Source organism: Ochotona curzoniae, unplaced genomic scaffold, assembly GCF_017591425.1.
Source record: "Ochotona curzoniae isolate NIBS_2020 unplaced genomic scaffold, NIBS_Ocur_1.0 scaffold_274, whole genome shotgun sequence".
Lineage (NCBI taxonomy): Eukaryota > Metazoa > Chordata > Mammalia > Lagomorpha > Ochotonidae > Ochotona > Ochotona curzoniae.
The window spans coordinates 2808919-2835837 of NW_024467101.1; the positions used below are offsets into that span (position 1 = coordinate 2808919).

The 26919-nt window shown below is 45.3% G+C and overlaps 1 protein-coding gene across 1 annotated transcript in view; it reads left to right on the plus strand.

Moving 5' to 3' along the window:
* LOC121171848 (contactin-associated protein-like 5) overlaps window positions 1-26919 on the plus strand; it is a 462350-nt gene that overhangs the window by 213266 nt on the left and 222165 nt on the right. Inside the window, exons 9-10 of the mRNA XM_041003565.1 lie at window positions 11523-11672; window positions 15042-15213. Of these exons, the coding sequence (XP_040859499.1) occupies window positions 11523-11672; window positions 15042-15213 (322 nt within the window). The remainder of the gene's footprint in view (window positions 1-11522; window positions 11673-15041; window positions 15214-26919) is intronic.

Consider the following 26919-nt stretch of genomic DNA (forward strand, 5'->3'; position numbering starts at 1 on the left):
AGAAGTTTTACAAAATTTATTAGGTTTGCAATAATGGAGATGAGTTAATCTCTTAGATTTATAATATCTTTCATGTTTGCAGTTCCAGAAGTTAAACTGAAATCCTCCTTATTTAAAGAAAAATGTGAGCTGGCAATGGGATTTTTTTTTTTTTTCTAATTAGTGGGATATTTGAGCAGAGAACTGTGGGCCTCAGGTTAAAAAAAAAATGCAATTTTAGTATAACACAGTGCCTGGTGGCTCTTTGCTATAAAGACTCCAGGTGCTGCCTGTATCATTAAGCACATGTCAGTTCATTAAAATGCATTTATGACTGAGAGAGAGAGAGAGAGGTTGGTAAGTGCTGCCTCATTTCCCAGCCACAGAAGGGAAAAGAAGTTATCAGTTATTTCATATCTGTCTCTCAAAAACAGGAACTAGCAAATGCAAGATTGAAAAAAAAATGTGTGGCCTGAGTTCTTGACATCAGTCTCGGGGAGTTATCACGTCATTTTCTCCTTCAGGAGAATTTCCTGCATTTTAGGAAGTTGGAAATTTCTTATTTTTTTTTTCACACAAATTAGACAGGGTTTGGCTTCCTTTAGTTAGCAGAAGAAAAGAAAGCAAAAAAAGAAGTGAGGTGATGCCTGTTTTTGTATTTGACAGGCCGAGTGGCAGAGACAGAGCAGGAAAGAGAGAGAGAGAGAGAGAGATTGGGAGAGCTTCCAACCACTGGGTCATTCTCCAAATTATACAACAGCCAGGTCATGGAGTCAGGAACTCTAGCCACGCTGCCCACGGGAAAGGCAGAGGCCCAAGTACTAGGCAGTCTTCTGTTCTTTCCCCAGATGCTGCAGTAGGGAGTTAGACCAGAGACAAAACAACCGTGATTGGAACTGCTGCTTCAGCAATGGATGCCAGGATTTGCATCATAAGGCTAGCTTCAAAGCAAAAACTTTTTTTTTCCTCCTTTACATTTATAAGTGAACATATTTTTAAGACACTTGAAATTGTATTGGCTTTATAAAAGATGGGCTCCCCACGTGAACAATGAGGAAATAATGGCAATACTTAATATGTTTTCACAGTCACTGGGGCTCTTCTGGGTTCACGGTACATCACACAAAATCGAATGGCATTTCATTTTATTCATGGATCAGGGAATGCACATTTTCTAACATACACGTGGGACCAGCTCAGGTATTTCCGACACCTTGGATCCCCAAATTAAGTCAATTCCCGGGGCACGACTTGGTGGCCTAGAGGCTAAAGTCCTTGCTTGCAAGTGTCAGTATCCCAGATGGGCTCAGGTTCTAATCCTGATGGCCCCGCTTCCCATCCAACTTCCTGGGAAAGCAGTCGAGGATGGTCCAAAGCTTTGGGACCCTGCTCCCACGTGGGAGACCTGAAAGAAGCTCCTGGCTCCTGACTTCTGATCAGCTCAGTTCCAGTCGGTGCTGGACATTCAATGGATGGAAGATCTTCCTCTCTGTCTCTCCTCCTCTCTGTATATCTGACTTTGCAATAAAAAGAAATAGATCTTTTAGAAAAAAAGAAAAGTCGATTCCCATGGAAGAGACAGCACGCAGAACCTCCTTCCTTCCCTCTAGATCTTCATACTGTGTGTGTGATGTTTTACAGGTTAGCAAGAGGATATTTAGGGCTTTGTGAGTTGGAGAGCTGAGACATACACAAGCAGTCTTAAAATAGAAGCTATCGGAACCACTTGTTCTAGAGCTGGCATTTCAGAAAAATAAAGAGTTTTTGAACCAAAGGGTGTTCAACCGCATGTTACCCGTTTGAAACTCTCAAATTCTTGAACTTTCCTTTATATCCTGCTGCTACTCTGGCTCATTTTGTATACTGTCAGTTGCTTAAATACCCAGACTTCTCAATAAATATAGGTATAATGCATACCAAAAAGTGAAGATCTACTGCAGTATGCATCTCTACTTCAGAATCGAAGATGGACTCCCAATGAAACTGGTAGATATATTTGGGCTTTGTATCATTGCCTTTACCTACAGTGTCAGGATACACTTAGATAACAGAGTGATGGACTTATAAGTGTTGTTGAGGGACTAAGCCATCACTGTACTATAGGGAAAAACTGGGGGAGGGGAAGTAAAAAGGAGGAGGGGAAGAAAGGAGAATGCCTGCACCTGTCGAGCTATATCATGAAAAAATAATTTCTTAACAAAATGAAAAGAATTTAAAAAAAAATTTAAGGAAACTGTACTTAAGAAGAAAACTCTACAGACAAATGTATAATAGGTTATTAAGGAAAAGAGGCTATGCGAGATCTAAAGTTGAGCATTTTACCTGGAACCTTACCCTCGGATGAGTTCGTTTTTCATCATGGTAGCTGGGTCTCAGACACAGCTGATCAGGAAGCAGGATACTTCAGTTCACGGATATGGAGACCCAGCCCAAGACTGAGCAGTGCCATCAGCTCTGGTGTCTGATGGGCACAGCGCACGGGGAAGCACCTGCAGGGGGAAGTATCTCCTGGAAACCCAGGAAGCCGAGCACTTTGCTGAAAACCTTTCAGCTACGTGTGCACAGTCTCTGTTTAGAAGCCCCCCAAAATCTAACCTTGGTTATACATCATGACAATCTCACTGCTCTACTTGCCTCACCTCCACACACCGTATAATTTCTCTTCCACCATCTCTGAGTCATGTATGACTCTGAGGACTTAACGTGTATATGAGCGAAATCATGTGGACATCACAACATTGGGGGGCATGGTCAGTTTCAGCCAGCATTGTCTTTATCCATCAGTGACTAACATCAGTGTTATAAACACAGAGGTGCCTTGTCTGTGCATATACACCCATAGACTTCAGTCAACTGCAAGTCAGTTTTTTTTTAAAAAAAAATTTCATCTGTATCGAAAACGTACAGGCTTTTTTTGTTGCTACTTTTCCAGAAAGACACACTTTAATGACCGCTTATATATGTTTTGTAATGAATCTGCATTATCAGCAACTATGATACTATTTTGCATAAAGAACTTAAGCATCCATAAAATGTTAGCCTAGGAGTCTGTCAGCATCCTGGAATTATCTCCAAAGAGGGTACGAACAGCTGTGTTTATTGACTGTATTAGCGACTGGTGGAATGAATAAACCAGTGGTGCAGACCTCCAAATCTCTCTGAAGAGCATAATTTTTGACAGTGGAAGTAAAATTTTAAGTTATTTTTGGCAAATGTTGATTTTTTTGACCATCAGGAGCCTTGCGTGTTGCAGAACGTGTCCCAGAGGAAGTCCTCGTCATTTAGAAAGAGCTCTCTCGCATTCATCCTTGCAGTGAGATCTGTATAGGCGCAGCCCTTCAGTTAACGGAGCCGTTCCCCGAGCGCTGGCCTTTCAGTGCAAGTCGCTTGCAGCGACCTGTCATCTTTGCATCCAGGAAACACAATGATTCTTCAGACTCCGTCCTCTGCTTCGATTGGGTTGTCGGTGATGCCTCTGCGGTTCAGCTAATACGATGCTGATGAGAAAATCCCATTACTGAGGACAGATAAATACATTGCCAAGGGGCTATGGCTCTCACTGGCTTTCTGAGCAGGGAGTTTGAGAAGTCAACACTTTGAGGAGGTTTTTCCATTGCCTTCTATTTCATGAGAAACTGAGAAAAGAATGTCCACAAGCTTCACAGTACCGACAACAATTGCAAGTTTAACAAAATGATGTCTTGGGTATCTGGATAATGACAGTGGAGGTATCGCATTTGTTAGGTCACTCTTCTTTCCTTACTCTATACTCCGAAAAAAGGAACTGAGAGAGCTAGGTTTTATTATTATTATTATATTGTTAAAGATTTGATTATTTTTATTGGGAAATCAGATATACAGAGAGGAGGAGAGACAGAGAGGAAGATCTTCCGTCCGATGATTCACTCCCCAAGTGAGTGCAATGGCAGGAGCTGAGCCATTCTGAAGCCAGGAGCTAGGAGCTCTTCCGGGTCTCTCACGTGGGTGCAGAGTCCCGAGGCTTTGGGCCATCCTTGACTGCTTTCCCAGGCCACAAGCAGGGAGCTGGATGGGAAGTGGAGCTCTCAGGATTAGAACCAGTGCCCATCTGAGATCCCGGCACGTACAAGGTGAGAACTTTAGCCTTTAGGCCACCACACCAGGCCCTATTAGTATTAATGTTAGTATTAGTATTAGTATTCGTATTAGTATTACTGTTACTGAATAACCTGCCAGTCATATAATTCATTATTTCTCTTTCTCTTACAATTTCTATTTCACAGCTCTGTTGTGTAACTCACTTTCCTTCTGTTTAGTTCAGGAAGCTTATGAGCCAGCTTCTGTGCCACCCATGTTGTGCTTCATCCCAGGGCTGGGATTACTATCCCCAGGAATTCAGAGGTCCCCTTGAGAGGGACAGTGGAGATTTTAAGGCAGGGGGACATGGTTTCTGAGTGGGAGAGCTTAAAGCAGTATCTGTCCAGTTTGGCTTTGAAAACCAAATAGATTTAGCCAAAGGCAAAGGAAAGAATGTTCCAAGAAGGGAGGAGAAAGAAACGTAAAACAGACTCAGAGCATAAGGCTCCATGGGAGCGTCTGACACCTGGGACACAGGAATCCATAAGGGCTGGGGAAGAACACGTGGCAGCATTTTTATCAGAGACCCTGAGTTCAGAGATGAAGAAATTCAGGCAGCATCTCTCTGAAGCTCTGGGCTCAATTTCAGCACGTGGATGATTGAGACAAGCTTCGAGATTAGAACAGAAAACCATTTCTTTCAGCACCACCTGCACGCATTGCCTATTAGAATTTCATAGATGCCAAAGCCAGATGTGGTTCTGTTTACATGTTGACCGGGTGTCTTCAGAATCCATCCAGGTAACCTTGAACTTGGAGTCCGGCCTTAGCAAGTAGGAAAGGCTTAGCCTGTGATTTATGGCCAAGGCACATGAGAGGGCCTTGAGTTGGCACTTCACAGTGGTGACTCAGCTGATCTGATCCATAAACATCTAGAGAGGTCAAGTTGTTGCCCTGTCAAAGCCAAGGGGAACACCAAAACATGGCACAGACTTGACCCCCAGCAGCTTGTCATCCCACTGGGGAGCGGTGATATAAATGGATAAATTGGTAATTAGTACCATGCACGCCACAGTAAATAATATGACCTAAGTGAATATGTTGGACACAGTTTGCTACAAGAATTTAGAGAAAAGGTTAAAGTGTAGTCTGGTTGAGGAAATTCTGTCTCATTCATTTCCTAATTTATCAACTCATTCACTTGTTCCTTTATTCAATCATTCATCACTTTGACTATGCCATACACTGTGCTAGGGGATTGTGGTAGGGAATATTCATTTCCTGGCCATACAGATTTAGAGAGAATATATTAGGACACAAATTAGGCTTGGAGCGTTGGGAGTGGGGTTTGTGATCTGCGTAAGTGAGGGAACTGGAAGAACAGGCTATACGGAAGCTATAATAAAAGTGCATGTATTTAATGTTTATTCCAGAATCATACATCCAAGGGTTAATGGAACTTAATCTAGTTATGGTCTCCGAAGGTGGAGACTTTGAATGTGACCTCATTGATTGGGTTGCTAGAGCTGCTCTGCTGACTGGATTATGGTAGCCTAATCGGGAGAGACCACACAGAGGCTGGAAGTTGGTGGTGTTCTGCCTCTCTGTTTCCTAGTTTACCACGCAGTCATGTTGCTTCTCATGTTCTTCCCTTGCCAGCCTCTACGCTCAACAGACGACAGAGCCAGAACAACAGGGCTCCTCGGTGTTGGGCAGTGAGCTTCCAAAACTATAAGGTGCAATTAACCTGCCTCGTTGCTGAGTAGTTCCTTTCAGGTGCTACAGTGATGAAAGCTGACTGAGTTAGTTTCAGAGGTTGGGAGTAGGAAACGTGTGAGTTCCTTGGACTTGCTTAGAGCCTGCTGAACAGGGCAGTCTGGTTGGGTGGGAGCCCCGTGTGGGGGCATGGGTTACAGAGAGCAGACAGAGGCTGGACTGAAAGGGATGGATTTTCATGCTAAGTGGTGTGAGTTCTCGATGCTTCACCACCCCCTGGGGGGTGGTATTTGCTGTGAACTTGACAACAGAATTTCTGTTGAGATGCTCTAATGTAACCATGGGTGCTGTATCCGAGAAACATGGAACATTCCGTTTAGTCAGAATTGTTCATTTGTTAAGATATGAGCGCATAGGGTATCATGATTCCATCCTGTTGGGAAGACAGAGACACACAGACAGAGATGGATAGAGAGAAACAGCCTCCATCCCCACTCCCAGGTTCCTCCCCCAAAGCGCGGAATATCAGGTACAATCCAGGTGTCCCCATGGGTGGTAGGGACCCCACCAACACTGCTTTCCAAGGTGTGCATCAGTAAGAAACTAGAATTAGGAGTTGGAGCTGGATATCAGATCCAGGTCGTCCAGTAAGGAATGTGGGCATCTTAATTGATTGATGGCCAAACATGTGGTTAAATATTCATTCCTATCATTTTTAAAAGCTGTATTATATTCCTCTAAATGACTATACTATCTTGATGTGGTAAGCCTGCTATTATTAGAATTAATGATAGTTGTGAATTTTTGCTATTGTACATGCTCTAATGTGTATGTCTTCATTATGAATCTTAGCTGCAACTGTGTTACTGTTTTAGGATTAATTCATTAGAATACAATTCATAGCAACTGACGTGTGGCTGTGTTATGATTCCATACTTACTGATATTGTCATACTGACAGAAAATGACCTGTCTTCTTTGATAGCCAGTTACACTCAGGATGTAAGAGTGGAAAAGCATGACTCCTTCCCATCATACGGGTCACAGCTTGACTTTCTATATCAGAAGACAGGTTAATGAGAGAAAAGCTTAACAAACATCCTTGCCCCAGCTCTTACATGGCATGAGAAAGGTCAAAAATGACGTTCCAAGGATTGAGGGAAAATCGCCTATTGTCGCACTTAAGTTGGGTGAAGAACGGACAGCCATGTAGAATGCGATGGGACAAAGGTTGTAATTTAGTAGTGATAGTGGAAACCCAGCCAGATCTGTAGATCCAGCTGGATTCCCCTTGGCCTCCCTGTGTAGTATCCCTTCTCCCTGCTCTCGGGTCCTAATTCTCCTGGGACTTTAAGGGAGAAGCAAGGACGTGATCCCTGCCGGCATTGGAGAAGGTTTCTCAGGAGAACAGCTCTCATTTCTGTAACTCACTTTGCTGGATGCGTGACTCACCAGGGTAGGAAGAAGGCAGGAAGGCAGCAGAAGGCCACAGTGGTCTTGCTTCCAGGCCCTGCAGTTCCAAGGACTCAGCGCATCGTGGGCCTTGCTTTAGGATCTTGTGTTCTGAGCCTGGATAGATACAATGGGATTCTGTTCTTTGTTGAGCCAAGAATTCACACATCCTCTCTCTTCACCCAGTTCTCTCAGGAGTCCAATCCCACCTTCTGAGCCTCAGTCCCTGAACTCTGCATGTGTGGTCACTTCCCGCTCTTCTGCCCCCTGCAGCTTTTCCTAGGTGTTCCTCATCCCAAAGGTTTCACTTTCCTGTGCTCGGTGCAGAAAAGCTCTGTTCTTTCCCAGCTGTCCATGTGAGAGGAAGCTTGGGAGGAACCAGTCTGGTGCTGTTGGGGTTCCATCATTTGTGAATCTTCAGTAGCATTTGCACCTTGGGTCTTCCTTGTGATCACATTGGGGAGATTCTCTAGGGTTGTTATCCTGGATCCTGCAGAGTAAAGTGGAAGAGAATGGACCCATTGAAAAGACATCATTTTTAGAGGAGTCAGTGCCATTGCCACTTTGTTGACTGTGGAATTCATTCTGGGACCAATTCCTTTAAACTACCAGTATTGTTCCCAGCCACTGCTATTTCTTTTTTTTTTTTTAACTTCTCAACCCTGGCTGCCCATCTCCATCTCTGAGGACCTTGGGACCTTCCAAGGATAAAGGCTAGCCCTCGGAATCTGAGTTAATGATTCTGGCGTAGAACTCAAGGACCTGTGCTGTCAGAATTTCCCTTGGGAGTTTCTGCAGCGAGAAGAGTCTTGAAGTGTCTTCTCTGAAGATCTAAGGTTTGCACTCAATCTACCCTGGTGAACTGGGAGCAGTGCAAGAAAGGGTGCGGGGTCTCCCCCGACAGATTCTTCCAGGTACCTGGTTGTCAAAGGGGGTGAGCCTGCTGCCCACTGTCCAGCTCCTTGCAGTGAGAGACAAACAGATGCCACAGAGGTTCCATTTAACCAGTTCCGGTTTCTTTGGGAAACACACACTCTTTTATGGAAGAGTGAGCAGCCTCAGGCTAGGAATTCTGGGGGGTGGGGTAAGAGCCAATCATCATCAGCGCAACTGAGGAAGCCACCTCCCATAGGCCAGGGACAGGTGAACGAAATGGCCCCTGGCTAGTTAAAGCAATTTGACACCCTGCCTGGTTCACAGCCAGGGCTCTGCCCTTGGCTGCCATCTTGCTCACACAGGTAACCCAGTGACCTTGACTGTTAGTTGCCATCTTGTTGACTTAGTGACCTCTTTGTCCTTGAGTCCCACAAAAGGACCAAATGAAAATCGGAAGGTCAGAAAGATAAGAAGAAAGGAAAGATAACCAACCAATGGATCTCAGTTTAAGAAAACAGAGAGAGGTTCCACCAGTATCAAACACATTCATTGGTGCTGGCACCTCTTCTCCTGGGCTGGCTTCATCCCTAAATGACTAATTGGGATTTCTGATGAGTGGGGTCTCCCTGTGTTGTCTTCCTTGCTGTAGACTGACACCTAGCAGGGTGTGGCCCAAAGAGACTAATTGGTCCCACTATATTCAGCCAGTTACTGATTTCCCTTCCATCCTAAAGAGTCTAAAACATACTTGCCTCCAAGTTCATTTGTTACACAGATTTGTTCAAATTAGCAGGCAAACAAGAGAAGACCTACAACTGGCTGTGTCCCTGAAGGAGATCAAATGTCTACCGGGAGGAAACATCAAAATCTCTAGTTCATTACTAGAGTTCCCACAGCCTGGGCCCAGATGGTGCCTTGCCTGTGGACCGCTGCCCTTGGGAGATGGTGGGGTTGCCTGTCAGAGACATCTGCAGGCTCTGCTTACCAGCTTAGCAGATGTTCAGGGCCACAGGGAGAGATTGACTACGAGAAGTGCTCCTGCTTCTGGGCTGATTAGAGCAGCTGGGGTGCACCCTCCCTGCAGCCAGTGTAGCTGGGCCCAGGCCTGCTGCCCTACTGCCCTGGGCAGCTTCTCCAGCTGTCTGGGGGCTCAGGGGTACCAGCTCTGTATTTGCCCCATGAGAGCCCTCAGACCTGTACTCTGCTTGTCGGTGCCTTTCTCCCAGCTGCCTGCTTCTGGACTCCACCTCCAGGCTGCTCTATTTTGTTTTCCCCACAAACAGTGTTTAATCTCTTCATTTCTGATGATGTGGCGGACAAGCAGTCATCCCTGTCTCCAGGACCTTTGTAGCAAATGTTCCCGCCAGTGCTGTCACTAGCCTGGCTACCTTAAGATCCTATCACTTGCTCTGTGGCCACAGGATTCTTCAAATGTCCATCTCCAGCCAGGTCGTTCCATGCCAAAGAACCCTCTTAACCTCCCATGTAATTAAAGCAAAATCATTTTGAATGGTTTATTTTTATTAGAAAGGGAGATTTACAGTGAGAAGGGAGAGAAAGATAGTGAGAAGGGACAGAAAGAAAAGTATTCTATCTAGTGTTTTATTCCTCAAATGGTGCAGCATCCAGAACTGAGCCAATCTGAAGCCAGGAGCCAGGAAACTTCCAGGTCTTCCACGTGGGTGCAGGATCTCAAAGAGTTTGCCATCTTCCACAGCTTTCTCAGGCCCTAAGTAGGGACCTGGATGGGGAGTGGATCAGCCAGGACACAAGCTGCCATCCATGTGGGATCCTGGTGCTTGAAGCTGGAAGACTAGATATTGAGTCACAGCAGTGGCTCCAGAAGTAAATTCTTTATCCCTAACTGTACATTAGAACACACAAAGCTTCTATTTTTATTTTTTATTTGTTTATTTTTTTAAGATTTATGTATTTATTGGAAAGTCAGGTATACAGAGAGGAGGAGAGACAGAGAGGAAGATCTTCCATCCAATGATTCACTCCCCAAGTGACCACAACGGCCGATACTATGCTGATCTGAAGCCAGGATCCAGGAACCTCCTCTGGGCCTCCCACACGGGTGCAGGGTCCCAAAGCTTTGTGCCGTCCTCGACTGCTTTCCCAGGCCACAGGCAGGGAGCTGGATGGGAAGTGGAGCTGTCGGGATTAGAACCGGCACCCATATGGGATCCTGGTGTGTTCAAGGTGAGGACCTCAGCCGCTAGGCCACGCCGCGGACCCCAAGGCTTCTATTTTTTAGAAATGCAGACACCTAAGATGCCATTCCCAGAGATGTTGTTGAGATTTTCTGGATAAAAAAATGTTTCCCAGCGTTATTTGTTTAAGGAAATGACCGAAATCCATCTGCCATGGGCAACTTCTGGGTGATTGGACCCACTTTCTACTTGTCATTTTTTTTTTTTTTTGCCTGTCCTGTTCAAATTCCTGGCCTTTGGAACACTGTGTAGGCTCCCTGTCTTCTGCAGTTTTTGTCCAATGTGTTGCAAATTCCTGATCATTTTCGAAACATCCCTAATGTAAAACATTCTTGGATTTCTCACGTGGAGTTAGTGAGCTGACCTGCTTTCTCTTCCGCTCACATATGTCTGCTCCATCCAGAATCACAAGAAACCATTGATATCACTGTGAGTTTTATTTTGTTTTTCTTTTTGGCTTTTTCTTCTGCATATATCCATCAACTGATCAATTAATATAGGAGATGCTTTTTAGTAAGTATTACTCTGTAACATGTTATTGTTGTCAGATATATATGTATGTAATATATGCGGATGCTTTTGTGTTTTGCCTTGTTGAGTTTAAAGCAAACATATGAAAAGTGATTTATCCATTGTCAAAAGCATTGAAAAGAAGCATTAAGAGAGAGAAGAGGAAAAGGAAGGAAGGAGGGAAGGAGGGAAGGAGGGAAGGAAGGAAGGAAGGAAGGAAGGAAGGAAGGAAGGAAGGAAGGAAGGAAGGAAGGAAGGAAAAGAAGGAAGGAAGGAAAGAAGGAAGAAAAAAGAAAGAAAGGAAGGAAGAAAGGAAGGAAGGAAAAGAAAGAAAAAGAAGGAAGGAAGGAAAGAAGGAAGAAAAAAGAAAGAAAGGAAGGAAGGAAAAGAAAGAAAAAGAAGGAAGGAAGGAAAGAAGGAAGAAAAAAAGAAAGAAAGGAAGGAAGGAAGGAAGGAAGGAAGGAAGAAAGAAAGAAAGAAAGAAAGAAAGAAAGAAAGAAAGAAAGAAAGAAAGAAAGAAAGAAAGAAAGAAAGAAAGGGAGGCTAATAGAATTGTGAGATGAAGGGATGCGATTCTTGTTAAGTGCTGGGAGCCAAAGGAGGAAGGGTTGGCTCTGAAATGCTTGAGACCACAGCAGGTGGGGATGTTCAGAGCTCCACTCTGCCCGGATCTTTGTCAATCCATCATCCCCACACTCGCCCTTCCTGTGTCTTGTAGGCAGCAACTTGAACGATGGCTTGTGGCATGCGGTCAGCATCAGCGCCAGAAGGAGCCGCATCACTCTCACCCTGGACGATGACGCAGCGTCCCCAGCTCAAGACACCGCGCGGGGACAGATTTATTCTGGAAGCAGTTACTACTTCGGAGGTAAATTCTCCATCCTTTGGGACTGAAAACAAGGGGAGAGGAGGAAGTAGAAATGAGAGAGGAAATTGCTTCCCTCTGATGAATCTCGCTTTGTCAACTAGTTTAGTACACACACACACACACACACACAGAGAGAGAGAGAGAGAGAGAAAATAGTGAGAAGCAAGCTATCTCGCAGTAGTATACATATACAATATGTAGTAGTATGTACATACTACTCTGTCACAGTAGTATACATATACAATGTATACATATATATGTATACTACTGTGACAGAGTGGAGAAAGGGAAGAAGTTCATTTGTAAGAGTTCAGATTACATAATGAAGCCAGAGAAAATGTCTGCAGCTATGCCAGGCTATGTGATTACGCTGGAAAGAGAAATTCAGCTAGTCTAAAAAGTCAGTGCTCAGTGCTTGCAAAGGGGAAGCCGCCTGCTTAGCATCCTGATCCACTTCTCCACTATTTTTTCTTTCCCCACTCCCCCTCCTCCCCTCCTCACTTTCCAGGAAGCAACACCCATGGCTTAGAGCAGCTGGAATGGGAAGGGATCAGGAAGGCCCAGGAACTTGCAGCTCCACAAAGAGAAGCCAGCTTAGATTCTATCCTCACCTATATTAGGGGAATCCTGAGAATCCTTCAAAAGAACCACATCTTGGAGATAATTAGAAAATAAAACATACAATAGTGCTTCAGAAAGTTCATGGCCAATGGAATTACACATTCGTTTGAGTGCGTAAAAAATTGAAATCTATGCATGGCTTGCTCATGATACATACACATTCTGCAATGAAAAGAAAGTTAATGATGTATTTAAAATTACTTTCCCCCATTTTACCTGTTTATTTATTAAAATAAATAAACTTGAAAAGCAGTGTGATACAGACCTAGAGAGAAGTGGAGGGTGGTCTCTCATCTCTCCTTCACTCTCTCAAATGTCTTCAGTAACCGTGGTAGGGCCAGGCCAAATCCAAGAACCTGGAGCTTGTGCCAGCTCTCCCACGAGGGCCTCGGGCACCAAGATGCTTGAGTAGTTACCTGCTTCCTCTTAGAGGACACATTACTAGGAACCTAGAATCAGAACTCCATCCTGGGTTCAGACCCAGGCACCCTGCTCTGGGATGTGGGCGTCTCAAGGGAAATCCAGATGGCTGACCACAGTCCTTTTGAAAGACTTGTGTGTGGCTCAACATCCATTGTTTTTTCATTATCTAGATATACACATGTGTTTTTTATATACATACACATACATATGCCATATACATTCCTTGAAAGACTTTTTAGATTAAAATTAGTATTTCACTTGTTAGTTGTTTGTATCCCACACACTCTTTGAAGAGGAACATTGGATATCTGACCTGGAGTAAGACACTTAAATAACCTTATCTGGGATTAGGTGGGGATAGGTTCCTGTTGGGAGAGGGAATCAAGGTTGAGGTGTAGGGGTCAATGCTGGCCACGTGCAGGCAATGACCGACTGGTACCAGCAATGACCGACCGGTACCAGCAATGACCGACCGGTACCAGCCTTTGGAGATCTGGGCTTGGCTGGAGGTCTGGGCTCCATGACCCATTCTCTCCTTTGAGGAACTGAAAAGCATTATTACAGAAAATGGTTCATTACAGGTTCTCCGATAGACTTTCCCAGTTGTTTTTCATCCCAATCAAAATGTGCATAAGGTTTGGAAATCTGAAAGAGATTCCCTGTAAGTGTGGTACACAAGCCCGCATAGGGCTTTTGGGAAGGCGGCTGTGTGGAGTGACACCTTGATGGTTTAGAGTGAGGGAGAGCCTAGTCCTTCCCCTCCAATCATTTCCACCTGTACGAAACCCACACATCTTTTCAGACACGGATGCAACTCCATTCTCAGCAAAGGTGTCTTGCTTTGTCTAAATCAGGCAACACTTTCGTGCGGTAGGTGCTGTCCCCACTTCTCCCTAGACGGGGTCTGCTGCGATGAAAGCATTTGCACAGGTCCATGGAGCTAGTGAGGGACAGGGGATAAGACATCGTGACAGGATCCGTGTCCTCCATGGCTCAGTGGTGAAAACCGAGAAAGAGGAGCAGGTGTAACGAAACAGCGAGCATGAAAAAGCAACTCTCATGATGTATTTCATAGACTGCGTGATTTCGCCTCTTTGGCCAAAGAAGAGCAATGTTGGATTCCTTTCTGGGGAAGATTTTCTAAATGATTATAGTGCAGAATAAATTTGACCTTTCCAAGGGTGACAACGATCCCCTTCCCCCAGGTGGACTAGTGTTCTTAGAGGTATGTTTTAAGGGACACTGGCTCAGTTGGTGAAGATTTTTTGGGGGGTTTTCGCAGGATGTCTAAACATACACTTCACATATAGACCATAGACTTACAGGAAGGTGAAAAGCAAGTTTCACTCATAATAGTCAACAGGCATAAATTCTCCCACTGCCTCCATGAGAAGTTGTAGCATCTATCTTCATTTGATAGTATGACCGTGTGCTGTTAACCAGCTCCCGGGCTGTGAGTGTCAGTTAGCGATGGTTGAAATGATTCCTGATGATTTCTGGGTTATTGCCATGGTTTCAAGCTTGCATTCCCATGTGCTCTGAACCTGTTACCACCACTGGGGAAGTCTGCAGAGCGAGGGAGCCCTCCTCTCCCAGCCGTGCTCTCTGTCTGCCTTAATGAGTAGTAGAGATACGTGCTGGCTGCCAGCTACGCTGAATCAGTGTCAGGTATTTTTGAAAGAGCACTCTTTGAAAATGAGAGCGTTAACCTTTCATGTACACTGTTACAGCCCTCTAACTTTGTGCACTTAGGTCCTAAGTTCCTTTAACTTGCAGGTGCTGTAGCCATCCGTTCTAAATTCCACTAACGTCCCTGTAGCTCCCTTTCTCAGGAACCAAGCCTATTAATGCTGACGATTAACCAGAGAATTACTCTGCCTCCATCCTGACCTAAAAGCATAATTTTCTTTGAAATTGTCGTTCAGGACTGAATGGTGCATTTAGATATGCGTCTTGAGACAAACTCAGAATTCCCAAGTGGTTTCAACCTGTTGCTTCCTGTGGATGAGTGAAAGACACCAGGGAAGAGTGCCCTCGAGGATAACAACAGTGAAAACCCATGAAAAACAGATAAAGGTTCTAGCATCGGAGTTGCCTTTAACATGCATCTATTTTCTATGCAATGATGGAGCATGGCCCATTCTGCACCAATCCTGTCTCCCTCCCACCCCACCCCCGAGCATGGCAGGATTTATAACAGAAGTGTGTACATTGCTGTGCATAAAAAGCACCAAAATAACGAGTCCCGGAGATCACCCCTCGGTAGGTTGCCAAAGCCATGACTGCTCATCTCAGCATTCTTCATCTTTTCTCTCTGTCCCACAGGGTGCCCCGACCATCTCACCGAGTCCCAATGTCTCAGTCCCGTTAAGGCTTTCCAAGGCTGCATGAGGCTCATCTTCATTGATAACCAGCCCAAGGACCTCATTTCAGTTCAGCAAGGTTCCCTGGGGAATTTTAGTGGTTTACACATTGATCTGTGTAGCATCAAAGACAGGTAATGATCGTCTCTTCTCTGTTCTCTCATCCCCCTTCCCGTTCTCCTGCTCTGCATAGGAGTTTCTTTAAGCACAAATCTAAAACCACTGACACATGAGACACAACTGAGTTAGTTAATAGCAAATGTTTCCGAAAGGATTTCAGGGCCCAGAGAATGATTGGTTTGAATTAGTGGAGTCTTGCTTCGCGTTGACTTGCAGTAAATGAAGTATGCAAAATAAATGAAAATACAAGTTTGAGAAAGGACTAAAATTGTATGCAAAACAGCATTTGATTACTTTGGAGCTAAGAGTGAAGCAGAGGCAGGAATTACTTTCTGCCCAAGTGTTTCACTCTTCACTAACACAAGATGGTAAGCGCCAGGGTTCTGGGGACCTTGCCACACTGGTCCTGGCAGTGCCCCCGGCGGGACACAGCAATCTCCAAGGAGGCTGACCTTTGCTATTTGTACCTTCCAATTCCAGTTGCTTCAGCTTGGGAGACAGATCCTGGAGAGAGAGAATCAGCAAGGCATAGTGCAGACAACCAGAGAACGGATTCTGTACTCACCTCTCTACTTCTTTGTGTTCATTTGCGTGTGCTTGTGTGAATGGATGTATGTGAACCGAGTGCTTTCCTACGTGCTGGAGATGGGGATTTAGGCTCAAGTTTTGTCTAGGTAAAAATTAGATATTACAGCAGAGTGCCATAAGTCACGACAAAGCGTTATACTTCTCTGCAGAAGAAAACACTAAAGTCAAAATAGTTTATTTTAGCATGTAAAATCTCTAACACCTGAATACATGTGACACTTGATAGCATGCTACAGTATCATTGACAATGTTTAGTTCACAGTTAATGGTGCTTAGAGAGCGACAGCTGTTCCTCCGTGCGAAAGTGACAGGAACACAGGGTGATTTGACTACAGATGTGGGTCAAGACCAGTCAGGAAGGGCTTCAAGCAATATTCAGGCAGGGAGGAGATCAGATCCGCCTGGTAGAAAATGTACTCTAAAGCAAAAGAGAAAGAAGCATTGGTAGAGAGCAAAAGCAGAGGAAGAATGGTGGCTGGCCCAGCCCAGGTAGGAGCAGGTGGCTCGACTGAGGGCGTGACGTCAGCTCTCCAGCACATCATTTCCACTAATGTTGAGAATGACTGATATAATCAGGTAGAATTTTGCATAAGTGTTTTCTTTTTCTGTGACTATCACTACATATTAGCCAACCACAAATCACACAGGCTTCTGGGCTCTTCTGCTTTAATTGTGTTTCCTATAAAGCCAGATGGAGAAGTGGTTCATAAAATAAGTGCTTCACTAAAGTGTGCAACTTTGGAAACCTCAGGATTGAAAATCCTGAAAGGAATGGCTGCCAACTTTACAGCGTTTAGTCGCAGCCAATACTTCTTCATCAGCCAACACGGCCTTCTACAAAAGGTGGATCTATAGGGGCTTCTATAATACTTTAATTTCTGCTTCAAGATGCTCTCATGATTTTCCATTACGGAGAAGTCATTGCCATCTAGGTTGCCTCATTACATGTGTGTAAGTGTAGTCTTGTATAATTGTATTGCATACACTTGTGCTTTTAGTTCGTTGGATCATAAGGGATTGTGTTTAGTTTAGAGGGTAGACGCTACATCTCTATTGCTTTGCCAGACACTGTCTCTAGCAGAAGGGAAACATGTGGCAAGAGACACCGTTTGCCTCATTGGTTCCCAAATAAGTACTTGACATTGGTTGAAGAGAGTCAGGGGCTAGCAAAACAGGTGTTTTCTGAGCTGGATGTTTTAATTTTAATATGCAAATCAATGCAAACTTGCTTTCGGCTCAAGTGCCATTGCCTCTAAGGTAGTTGTTCTTTGGTGGTGGTGGCCACGGTGGGAGGGTGGGGCTCGACTTTCTTGAGCGTCCTGCCACAGTTCCTTTGCTGGTCCCTTCCTCAGAGGCTAGAGCGATGCAGTCCCCTTTGCTTGCTGCCACGACCCCTGCCTCTTTCTCAAATAGAGGTGGGATCTAGCCCTTCCAACTTCGTTTTATTCTGGTCACATCCATGACAGATGCGTTTAAAGACTCTTTACTGCTAGCCATTAGAAAAATGTCAGATGAGTGGGCCAAGCGCAAAGGCTTGACCTCAGCTTCTCATTGTATGGGAACTGGTTCGTGTCCTGCCTGCTCCACTTCCCATCTATTCTTGCAGCCTGCAAAGCAATAGAGGATGGCCCAGGGACTTAGGACCCTGCACCTGCATGGGAGATCCGAAGGAACCTTCTGGCTCCTGGTTCTTTGGAACAGCTCAGCTCCAGTCATTGTTTTGACTTGCGAGTGAACCAGAAGATGGAAGATATTTCTCTCTGCCTCTTTTTCCCTCTGTAAATATGCCTTTCCAGTAAAACTAAAACACTTCTTAAAAGAATGTCAGATAAGTGGAATCCAAGTCAGTAGTTACACCAGCATCGCAAATCTCTCCAGATTGAGAAAGATTCCTCCTCCAAGGATCCTTGAAGTGTTCATTTGAGACGAGGCCTGGAATGGCTGCTGTCTTATTTGTGTGTTTTAGAAACCATCTTTAAAAGGCAATATTGAGTAAAAAACTTGTAGGGTCCTTTCTCAGGGGTTAAGAAGCTTTAATCAATTTGCATTATCATTGATGACCAAGGGACAGCATCCTATGGCTTCTGGGAAGGAAGGAGCTGCCACAGTTCAGCAGGTGTATGGAAAAGAAAGCATGGTCTTTAAGCAAACCGTGAGTCCAATGGGAATAAGACCCACTCTTTTTAGATTGCCTTTCTAGAGGTCAGGGATACAGTGAACAGCCACCATAACTCTTCTACTGGCCTGACCACTCTTCTGCTTCCCTGTTCGCCGGCTCCTCTTAGGAACCACATGTGACTCCCCCCCAGGATTGAAAGGAAACAGGATAAGATTGCCTTAGATCATTCAGGGAAAAATCACCTTTACTATTTATTTCTTCCAATAAACAACTGTTGATCACCCTCTCTGGTTCAGGCCCATAGACAGGCAAGGAGCGCCTGTATGTCCCTGAGCTCTCAGGGGCCTGAGAATTCAGAAGCACTATGACGCAGAGAGGTATGCCAGCTTTCAAAAGGGCATACAGAGCTGAAACTGCAGCTGAGAGAGGTGCATATTGCCACTGTTCCCTTCCTCATATGCTCTCCAATACACTGATCAGGACGTTTCAGTTGTGTGTCTGTGGCCCTTTAAATACGGAGCCCCATCTTCTGCTCAACCACGTTGATTTTTCAGGATTAGGCAGTCCGTCACCAGTGTTTTAAACTTCCCATACTCAATATGTTTCCATTAAAAAAAGGAGGAATTGAAAGTGATGTGCAATGTCGGGCAGAATCTGAGTGGGACAAAATGAGTCAGGTGCAAATTCAGAGCCCGCATTAACTGTAATAGCCACGTCGTCTGGCCCTGTGGGGTTGCAGGTCCAGGAAAAGAGAAACTGATCACAGAGTAGTGTCAGCAAAACTGAGCAGGAGATGAAGCCCAAAAAAGCAATTCCAAAATACAGGGACCACCACTCAGAGGCGGACAAAGTTCTGCAAGTGGGAGAACCTGAATTCCAATGCAAATGGCAACTGCTTGGAAAAGCAGTAGAAGACCATTACTTGTGACTTGAAATATGTCACTTGTTATTCCACCTTCTGTTCACATTTCTTCTTTTACCAAACCTGTATCCTAGAAGCAAAGGGTTAAAGATGTGACAAACTAGTGCCTGGTATGCCGTTGAGAACCTTTAGGGTAATTCCCCCAAGTTGCCAACTCTAGCTTCCATAGGGAGAGGGGAAGAGAGGACTTCTTCTAATGTCACCCCAAATGTTACAGGCCTAATGACTCCCCGTAACAGCTGGGAGTGATATGCATGGAACTGTCTCCCATGTGTTCCCACATCACTCAACCCTATGATTTTCCTTGGGTTTGGGGTCTCACTTGTTTGGGGACCCTCCACTTCCAAGTCCAGTCAACATTCACTAGGAAAGGAAAGAGCCAACATTCAGGTGCCAAACTTGGGGTCTTTCAAAGCCAGAAAACCTGAACAAGGCCCATCCCTCCCGCCTCTTGCATGCGCTCACCCTACATTTGCAGGAAACTCTGAGTGAGGGATCCTTGAGACCTGAAAGCAAAAGTGGAACGCATGTATCACCAAAACATCTTGGAAAACACAAATTTCTCTGTCACGCTCCTGTGGTTGGGCTGTTTTAAAGCTTCTAGAAAGTTCAGAATCGGTTAAAGTCTTCGAAAATGACAAAGGTCAGGCAAAGGGAACGGATTCCAGCCATACCTGCACCCAAACTCTTGATTTGCCCGTGGTCGGAATCTCACACAGCTCAGCCTCAAGGTCCCTTTCTTCAAACAGAAATCCAGACCAATCCAAGGCACACTGCAGGGGACCCCTGAGCTCCTTCTCCTCCCTGGAGTCCTTGACCATTGAAGTCCTTGACCACTGTCACTCAGCTCCCACCTACTCCGCAGCCGCAGAAGGGGATGGTGCATTTTTGGGGAGGAGGGGTGATGGTGGAGCAGCAGATGGCTTGACACTAGTTGCAACTGTCTTGTCCTTTTTTTTTTTTTAAAGATTTATTTATTTTTGGAAAATCAGATATACAGAGAGGAGGAGAGGCAGGGAGGAAGATCTTCCGCCTGGTGATTCACTCCCCAAGCGAGCACAATGGCTGATGCTATGCTGCTCCGAAGCCAGGATCCAGGAACTTCTTCCGGGTATCCCACGTGGGTACAGGGTCCCAAGGCTTTGGGCCGTCCTCGACTATTTTCCCGGGCCACAGGCAGGGAGCTGTATGGGAAGTGGAGCGGCTGGGATTAGAACCGGCGCCCATATGGGATCCTGTTGTGTTCAAGGCGAGGACTTTAGCCACTAGGCCACCCCGCCAGGCCCCTGTCTTGTCCTTTTATTATGAAAACAATCTCTGGCTAATCCTCACTGAAACTCACAGCTTGCTCTTTCTTCACAACCTGTACAGTATAGTAGCGACGACTCTGCCCCCGTGAAAAACCATTGTCTACACATCTTTATTAAGATTGATACATACGGGTTTGTGGTCTGCTATTCAGTCACAGGCCTTGCAGGCCATAGTTCCGACACCCTGCATGCTTTCCCTAGACAGTGATGCCATTAGGGAGGGCCCAAGGATGCCATGTGCAGCTCTGGTTTTGCACGGGCAGACATGGAAGTTGCCCAGAAAGAAATAAATCCAAGTATGGCATCAGGGGCTGTGCCCTTATTTTACTTGTGAGTATGCGCTATGGGGCAGACCTTTTGTGCTGATAAGAGCAAACAGTTGGCTTTTTCCAAAGCATGGTCACAGACATAGTAGGGCATGAGTTATGCAGTGTGGCTGTTGCCTCTCTAAGCCCTTCCTTCCCTTGCCATATGTATCTTTTAAGAAAAGCCTCTTGGTTCAAGACTCTCACCTTTTTCCATTTTAGTTTTTGTGTGTTGTAATCACTTAAGAGTGGGCAAGCTGTATGTTGGATCACCTCCCATAAACAGACTTGTGCTAAAAACCTACCCTGTGTGTGGGAGGAATTATATAAAAAAGACTGCACTGTGGGGTAATACATATGTTTTAATTCTTTTGACAAACTTGAAAGTCTTTATGTTGGGTGCCAGAAAAGCCATGGTAAGGGCAATGCCCACACAATCTAAGTTCCTCATGCCAAAATGAGAAATGCTACAATATGGTGTCCTTCCAAAAGTCATGATGGGATGGCCCCAAGTCAAAACAAAATCACTTCCACTTTTTACTTCCCATTTTTAGCTTTCTTAAAAGAAAAAGGTTATGTTTTATGTAACAATGAACAAGACTCTCCAACTATTTTGTTTAATACCAACCACCTCCATTGTCCTGTGAATTCCACAAGGTAATTGTGCGAATATTGCCCTCTTGACCAGTAACACCAACCTGTTATTGAGGCATATGCCCAGGCCCAGTCCCATCCCTACTGGACAATGAATGACAGGGGTCCCACTTGTGATTCAGATGAGCAGTCAAATTTGAGAACCACCGAGTTGTGTCGTTTCTGTCTTTGCTAGATAACAACATTGATGTGTTTCCTATTTGTAGGAGCTGTGATTCTATCTCATTTCCAGAATTCCTTAGTCTACACAAATAGGGCTAAAAAGCAACAGAAAGGGGGCTTGAGTGGTCAGAACTGGGCAAAGGAGGACACTTTTGAAAGACTCACTTTGAAAAGATTTATTCATTTGTTTTTATTTTTAAAATTTTTTTTTAATTGGAAAGGCAGATATACAGAGAGAGGGGGATACAGAAAGAAAGATCTTCCATCTGCTGGTTCACTTCCCAGGTGGCAGCAATGACCACAGCTGTGCTGATCCATAGCCAGGAGCCAGGAGCATCCTTCCAGGTCTCCCACCTGGGTGCAGGGTCCCAAGGCTTTGGGCCATCTTTGACTGCTTTCCCAGGCCACAAGCAGGGAGCTGGATGGGAAGTGGGATTAGAACCGGCACCCATTTGAGATCCTGGTGCGTGCAAGGGGAAGATTTAGCCACTAGGCTACCACGCTGGGACAAAAAAGTCACTTATTTATTAGACAGACAGTGCAATAGTCAGAGAAAGAGAGAGAGAGATCCTTCAATTCTTTGATTCATGCTCCATCTGGCTTCCATAGCCAAGGCTTGGCAGGGCTGAAATCAAGAGCAATTAACTCCATGTAAGTCTCTCATTTGGGTATCAGAGGACCGAATACCTTGGCTATGTGTCATTGTCTCCCAAACTGTATTAGCAGGAGGCCATCTGCACAGTGGGGACAGACGGGACTTGACCCAGCTCTCTGGAATGGGAGGCTGATATTGCAAGCAATGTCTTAACCCATGACATCTCAACAGTCACACTGGATGTGAACATTTTGGAAGCGTCATTTGAGAAGGAACTTGACGCATGAGTGGGTTGGTGGAGTTTACCTGCGGCTGCTCCAGGTTCTCCTAAGTGAAGAGTGTTAGAATGGGACGGAGGGAGGTTCTGGGCATCGGTTTGCTGGATGGGGAGGACTGCCTCAGTGTCACAGGTAAAAGAGAACTGAAGACAGTGTCAGTGGGAACCAAAACAACTTAAAACTTAGGTAGCAACCTTAATACCAGCCAACCGTTAGATAATGCTAACTACAGGGCTAGGCCCTTGTGTAGTGTGTGTGTGTGTGTGTGTGTGTGTGTGTGTGTGTGTGTGTTATTTGGATCTTCACAATGAGGTTATGAAGCTGATAACTTTTTAAAAACACTTAATTCGCTTACTTGAAATTCAGAATTAAGGAAAGAGAGAGGTAGAGAGGAACAGAGGGAGAGAGAGCGAGAGCACACGTGAGACACAAATTCCATCTGATGGCTTCTACAGCCCAGGCTGGGCCAAGCTAATGTCGGGAGCCCGGAGCTCCATCCTCAGTCTCCCACATGGGGGGCAGGGGCCCATAGGGCTAGACCATCTTCTGCTGTATTCCTAGCTCGTCAGTGGGGAACAGGATCAAAATTGAAGCGGCAAGGACAGGACAGGCACACGTAAGCAGTACCAGTGTCTCAGGCGGTGTCTTTAGCAGCTAAACCAGAGCACCAGCCCCTGAAGCAGGTGATATTGGCTCCATTTTACAGATGATGAGGTTGAGACTGGATTGAAAAAGGTTTGGACTGTCCTTGACCTGTCCTGCTTCTAACTCTGCAGTGGGGATTCTGGTTCCATTCTCAACAGGATTGGAAAGGAGAACATGGCAGCTTACACACTGCTGCAAAAAAAAAAAAAAAAAAAAAGCATGACAGGGTCGGGTTGTGTTCAGTCAAGAAGAGGAAGGCTATAGATCCTGGTGTATAGACTGCCTAAGGCACCATGGGTTGTTACTTTTCCTGTTCAGCTCAGTGTTGCTACCTCTGTGTGTGTGTGTGTGTGTGTGTGTGTGTGTGTGTGTGTGTGTGTGTGCAGGGCCGGGGGTGAGGGACCACAAGAAAGGAGACCTTGGGAAGACAGAAAATCCCATATAAAAGTGGAGTTTCCATGAGCTCTTTTGGCTGATTGGGGAGCTGTGGAACTTTTGAAGGAGCTAGAATAAGTATCTTCACAGACTGAATTTTGAACTTCTTTGGCAAAGACCTGCCATCTGGAACTTCGCAGAAAAAAAGTACTACTTCATTGTTTTGTGCTTTCAAAGGAAAACTTATCGCCATCCCTATCTCATTAGGAAGCAGAACTTGGAAAGACCCGAGTCTGATAGAGATAAGTGACCTCGAACCAAGACACAAGTTCTGTTACTAACCTCCTTCCTTTCGCCTATTGGTTTTCACAAGAGAAGCGGGTCGTTACCTTGATGGAATGGTGCTTCTCTGCCAGTGCTTGAGAAGAGGTGCCAAGGAACTTTGATTCAGAGAAAACTGAGAGTGTTGGCCAAACCTAGGCTAGCAGTCCATTCAGCCCTGTCACGGTGTTGTGAGTCCTACTGTCCCTGCCTCCTTCCCCCAACCCCTACATGTCCAAGTGGTTAGCTATAATATTGATTCTAAAAACAGCCAGAGTAATGAGCTGTCGCAACAATGTTCAAGAAAAGGATTCATTCTGAGAACGGCGGGTGTGAGACCAGGGAGCCATGTGCACATCCGGGTAACACTGAGAAAATGTCCATCACTCCCAAGTTGCCCAGAGCATCTTCGTCCAGATACGCTAGAACTAAGAATTTCACCTGCGTTACAAAGAAGAACCCAAAGGAAATGTGTGCTTGTGATAGAAACACAAAGGCATGTTGATGATAAGCGTGTCAAGTCAACACATGTGAGATGAAAACATGCCTAAATTAATATTAGAAGAAAGACACAGCTCCCCCGATTCCTTCATGCAATCTGCATCTCGGAAATTCTTCCTCCAACACTCGGAGGAAGATTTTTCATCATCCGATTTTCACCTGTTAGAGTGCTGCCTTCCATACAGTCAAGGTCACATTCATTATTTTTTCCTGTCCTACATCTGCTTTTTGGTCCTCTAGGCAAAGGCCCTGTAGTCATTTAAAACCACTTTCCTGTGGCACGAAGCATCCATGGGTAGCCACTGTTAGCTCTGTGTATAGACATCGTTGGAAACGGGAAACAAAAAGGAACTGAATATATTTGGAGTTGGAGAAAAAAATAGATCTGATCCGCAACAGAAGGTCACCCATTTTTGCAATGAAACCTAAGTTTAGAAGTAATTCTATTCAGTTTGTATTTTGAATTCAGATCTCTCAGGAAGCTGATAGAACTCAGATCAGGCCTTGTGCTGTTATTATGTCATGGACTTTCAAAAGCAGGGTTGGGTCTGTCTCTTCCTCTATTCTACATCCCATTCATGGTGGCCAGTGTGTGTGTGTGTGTGTACGGTTTAATTTCTCAGTGTTTAACCATTCTATTGACTTCCTTCCTGGCAGATAAGGAACCTGACATTGAGATAAAGTCAGAATATCAGGCTGAATCTTCTCTTTACATTTAGCATATTTTTTTAAAGATTTATTTTATTTTTATCGCAAAGTCAGATATACGGAGAGGAGGAGAGACAGAGAGGAAGATCTTCTGTCCCATGATTCACTCCCCAAGTGGCCACAATGGCCGATGCTATGCTGATCCAAAGCCAGGAGCCAGGAAGATCAAAGCCAGGATCCAGGAACTTCCTCCAGCTCTCCCACATGGGTTGCAGGGTCCCAAGGCTTTGGGCTGTCCTCGACTGCTTTCCCAGGCCACAAGCAGGGAGCTGTATGGAAAGTAGAGCTGTTGGGATTAGAACTAGCACCCATATGGGATCCTGGTGCGTTGAAGGCGAGGACTTTAGCTGCTAGGCCACCCTGCTGGGCCCCCTTTAGCACAATTGTAAGCTCAGCTTTCCTTCAGCTTCTGTACCTCAACTCTTGGTATCCAAATGGGAGTAACACACACAGGTTGTGACTTAAAGTGCTCAACAGCATCAAGGTGATCCTGTTCTCTTTCCCACTTGGAGTTTTGGCAAGGATTGTGAGCAGAAAGATGAAAGTTCTTGGGTTAAAAGTAAGAGAGATAGAATGGATGGGGTTATCTGTAAATCAGGAGGTTAGATCTTTAGAAAAGTCATACACAGGCAGGAAAGGATGACACTTCTTTGAATAATTTACCTACGTGTATAACCTATTTTGTATTGGGGACACATGATTAATGTTTCCACTTGATTCAAGCTACTGATTTGAAGTCCTCCCCTCCAGCTTTAACTTCATCTTAAAAAGGCCTCTTTGACATGATTTACTGGTGCAGTGCAGGCTGCAGTGGTAGCGCTTACACTGCGGGACAAGGCAGCAGTAGGGATTGCAGCACGTGGGGGAAAGCAGAGAGAATAAATGAATGTCACGCAGAGAGCGCAGGGTAAGTGGAATGTCGGGCGTCTCTAAACTCCACCATTCTCTGAACTCAGCTGGCGTTTCAGGACATCCTGAATACCATCTCCTTCATTAGCAGAAAATGATGGAATCTCCCCTCCGCTCCCCTCCCCTCGCCTCCCCTCTCCTCTCTTCTCCTCTCCTAGCCTCTCCTCTCCCCTCCCCTCCCTTCCCCTCTCCCTCCCCCTCTCTTCTTCTCTCCTCTCTCTCTCTCCCTCCCCTCCCCTCCCTCTCTTCTCTCCTCTCTCTCTCTCCCTCCCCTCCCCTCCCTCTCTTCTCTCCTCTCCTCTCCTCTCTTTCTCTCTCTCTCCCTCACCTCCCTTCCCTCTCTTCTCTCCTCTCCTCTCTTTCTCTGCCTCTCCCTTCCCCTCCCTTCTCCTCTCTTCTCTCATCTCCTCCCATCTCCTTTCTTTTCTTTCTTCTTTTCAATTGCCAGGGTGGACCATTCACTTACTTGTCCCTCTCTGTGTTTGCTCATCTCCTTCATGGAGATGCTGGTCTGGCTCTAAGCGTAGAAACAAGCTCTGGACACAGCAGTCCCTGGCAACAGAAGTGGTATGGATGGATGCAGAAGTCCTTTCCAAGGGTTTATTTATCTGGAAAGCAGAGTGACAGATTAAACAGGACAGAGAGACCACCTACCCACTGGTTCACCTCCTGAATAACTGTAGCAGATAGATCTGTGCCAGGCTGAAGCCAGGAGCCTAGAGCTCCACCACTATGATAAGGGCTCAACCACTCAGATCACCTGCCACTGCTTTCCCAGAACTGGATTGCAAGTGAAGCGAGTGGGAACAACTCTCATATGGGATACAAGCATCCCAGATGGTATGGCTTAACGTGCTATACCACAATGCTGAATCCAAAGGCACAGTTTTCAAGTAAATTGCATACATCCCCAAATAGTTGACCAAGTGATGCGAATACTCAAAGACCAGGAGAGAGTCTGCAAAGAATGTGGGCTTATACTGAGGGAGGGGCAGCATACCAGGACAAGAGAAAACCGTATTTTCATATTTTCACCCTTATCTCTTGGCCACTGTGATTTCCTACCAGTATTTCTCAGAGATTTTTACTCCTCCATATTTTCAGCCAGCATTTGGCTGATGACTATCCCCCATGTCCTCTGCTGAAATCTTTGCTTGGAAGTCTACCATTCACACAACTGCTTTTTTCTGCTCCTCACATGGCCCTGCCCGGCCCCAGATGCCTTCAAGCAATTCATTTTTGAATCAACCATGTGCATACTAGATGTGAAATGCAGTACCTAAAATACACACACACACACACACACACACACACACACACACACACAC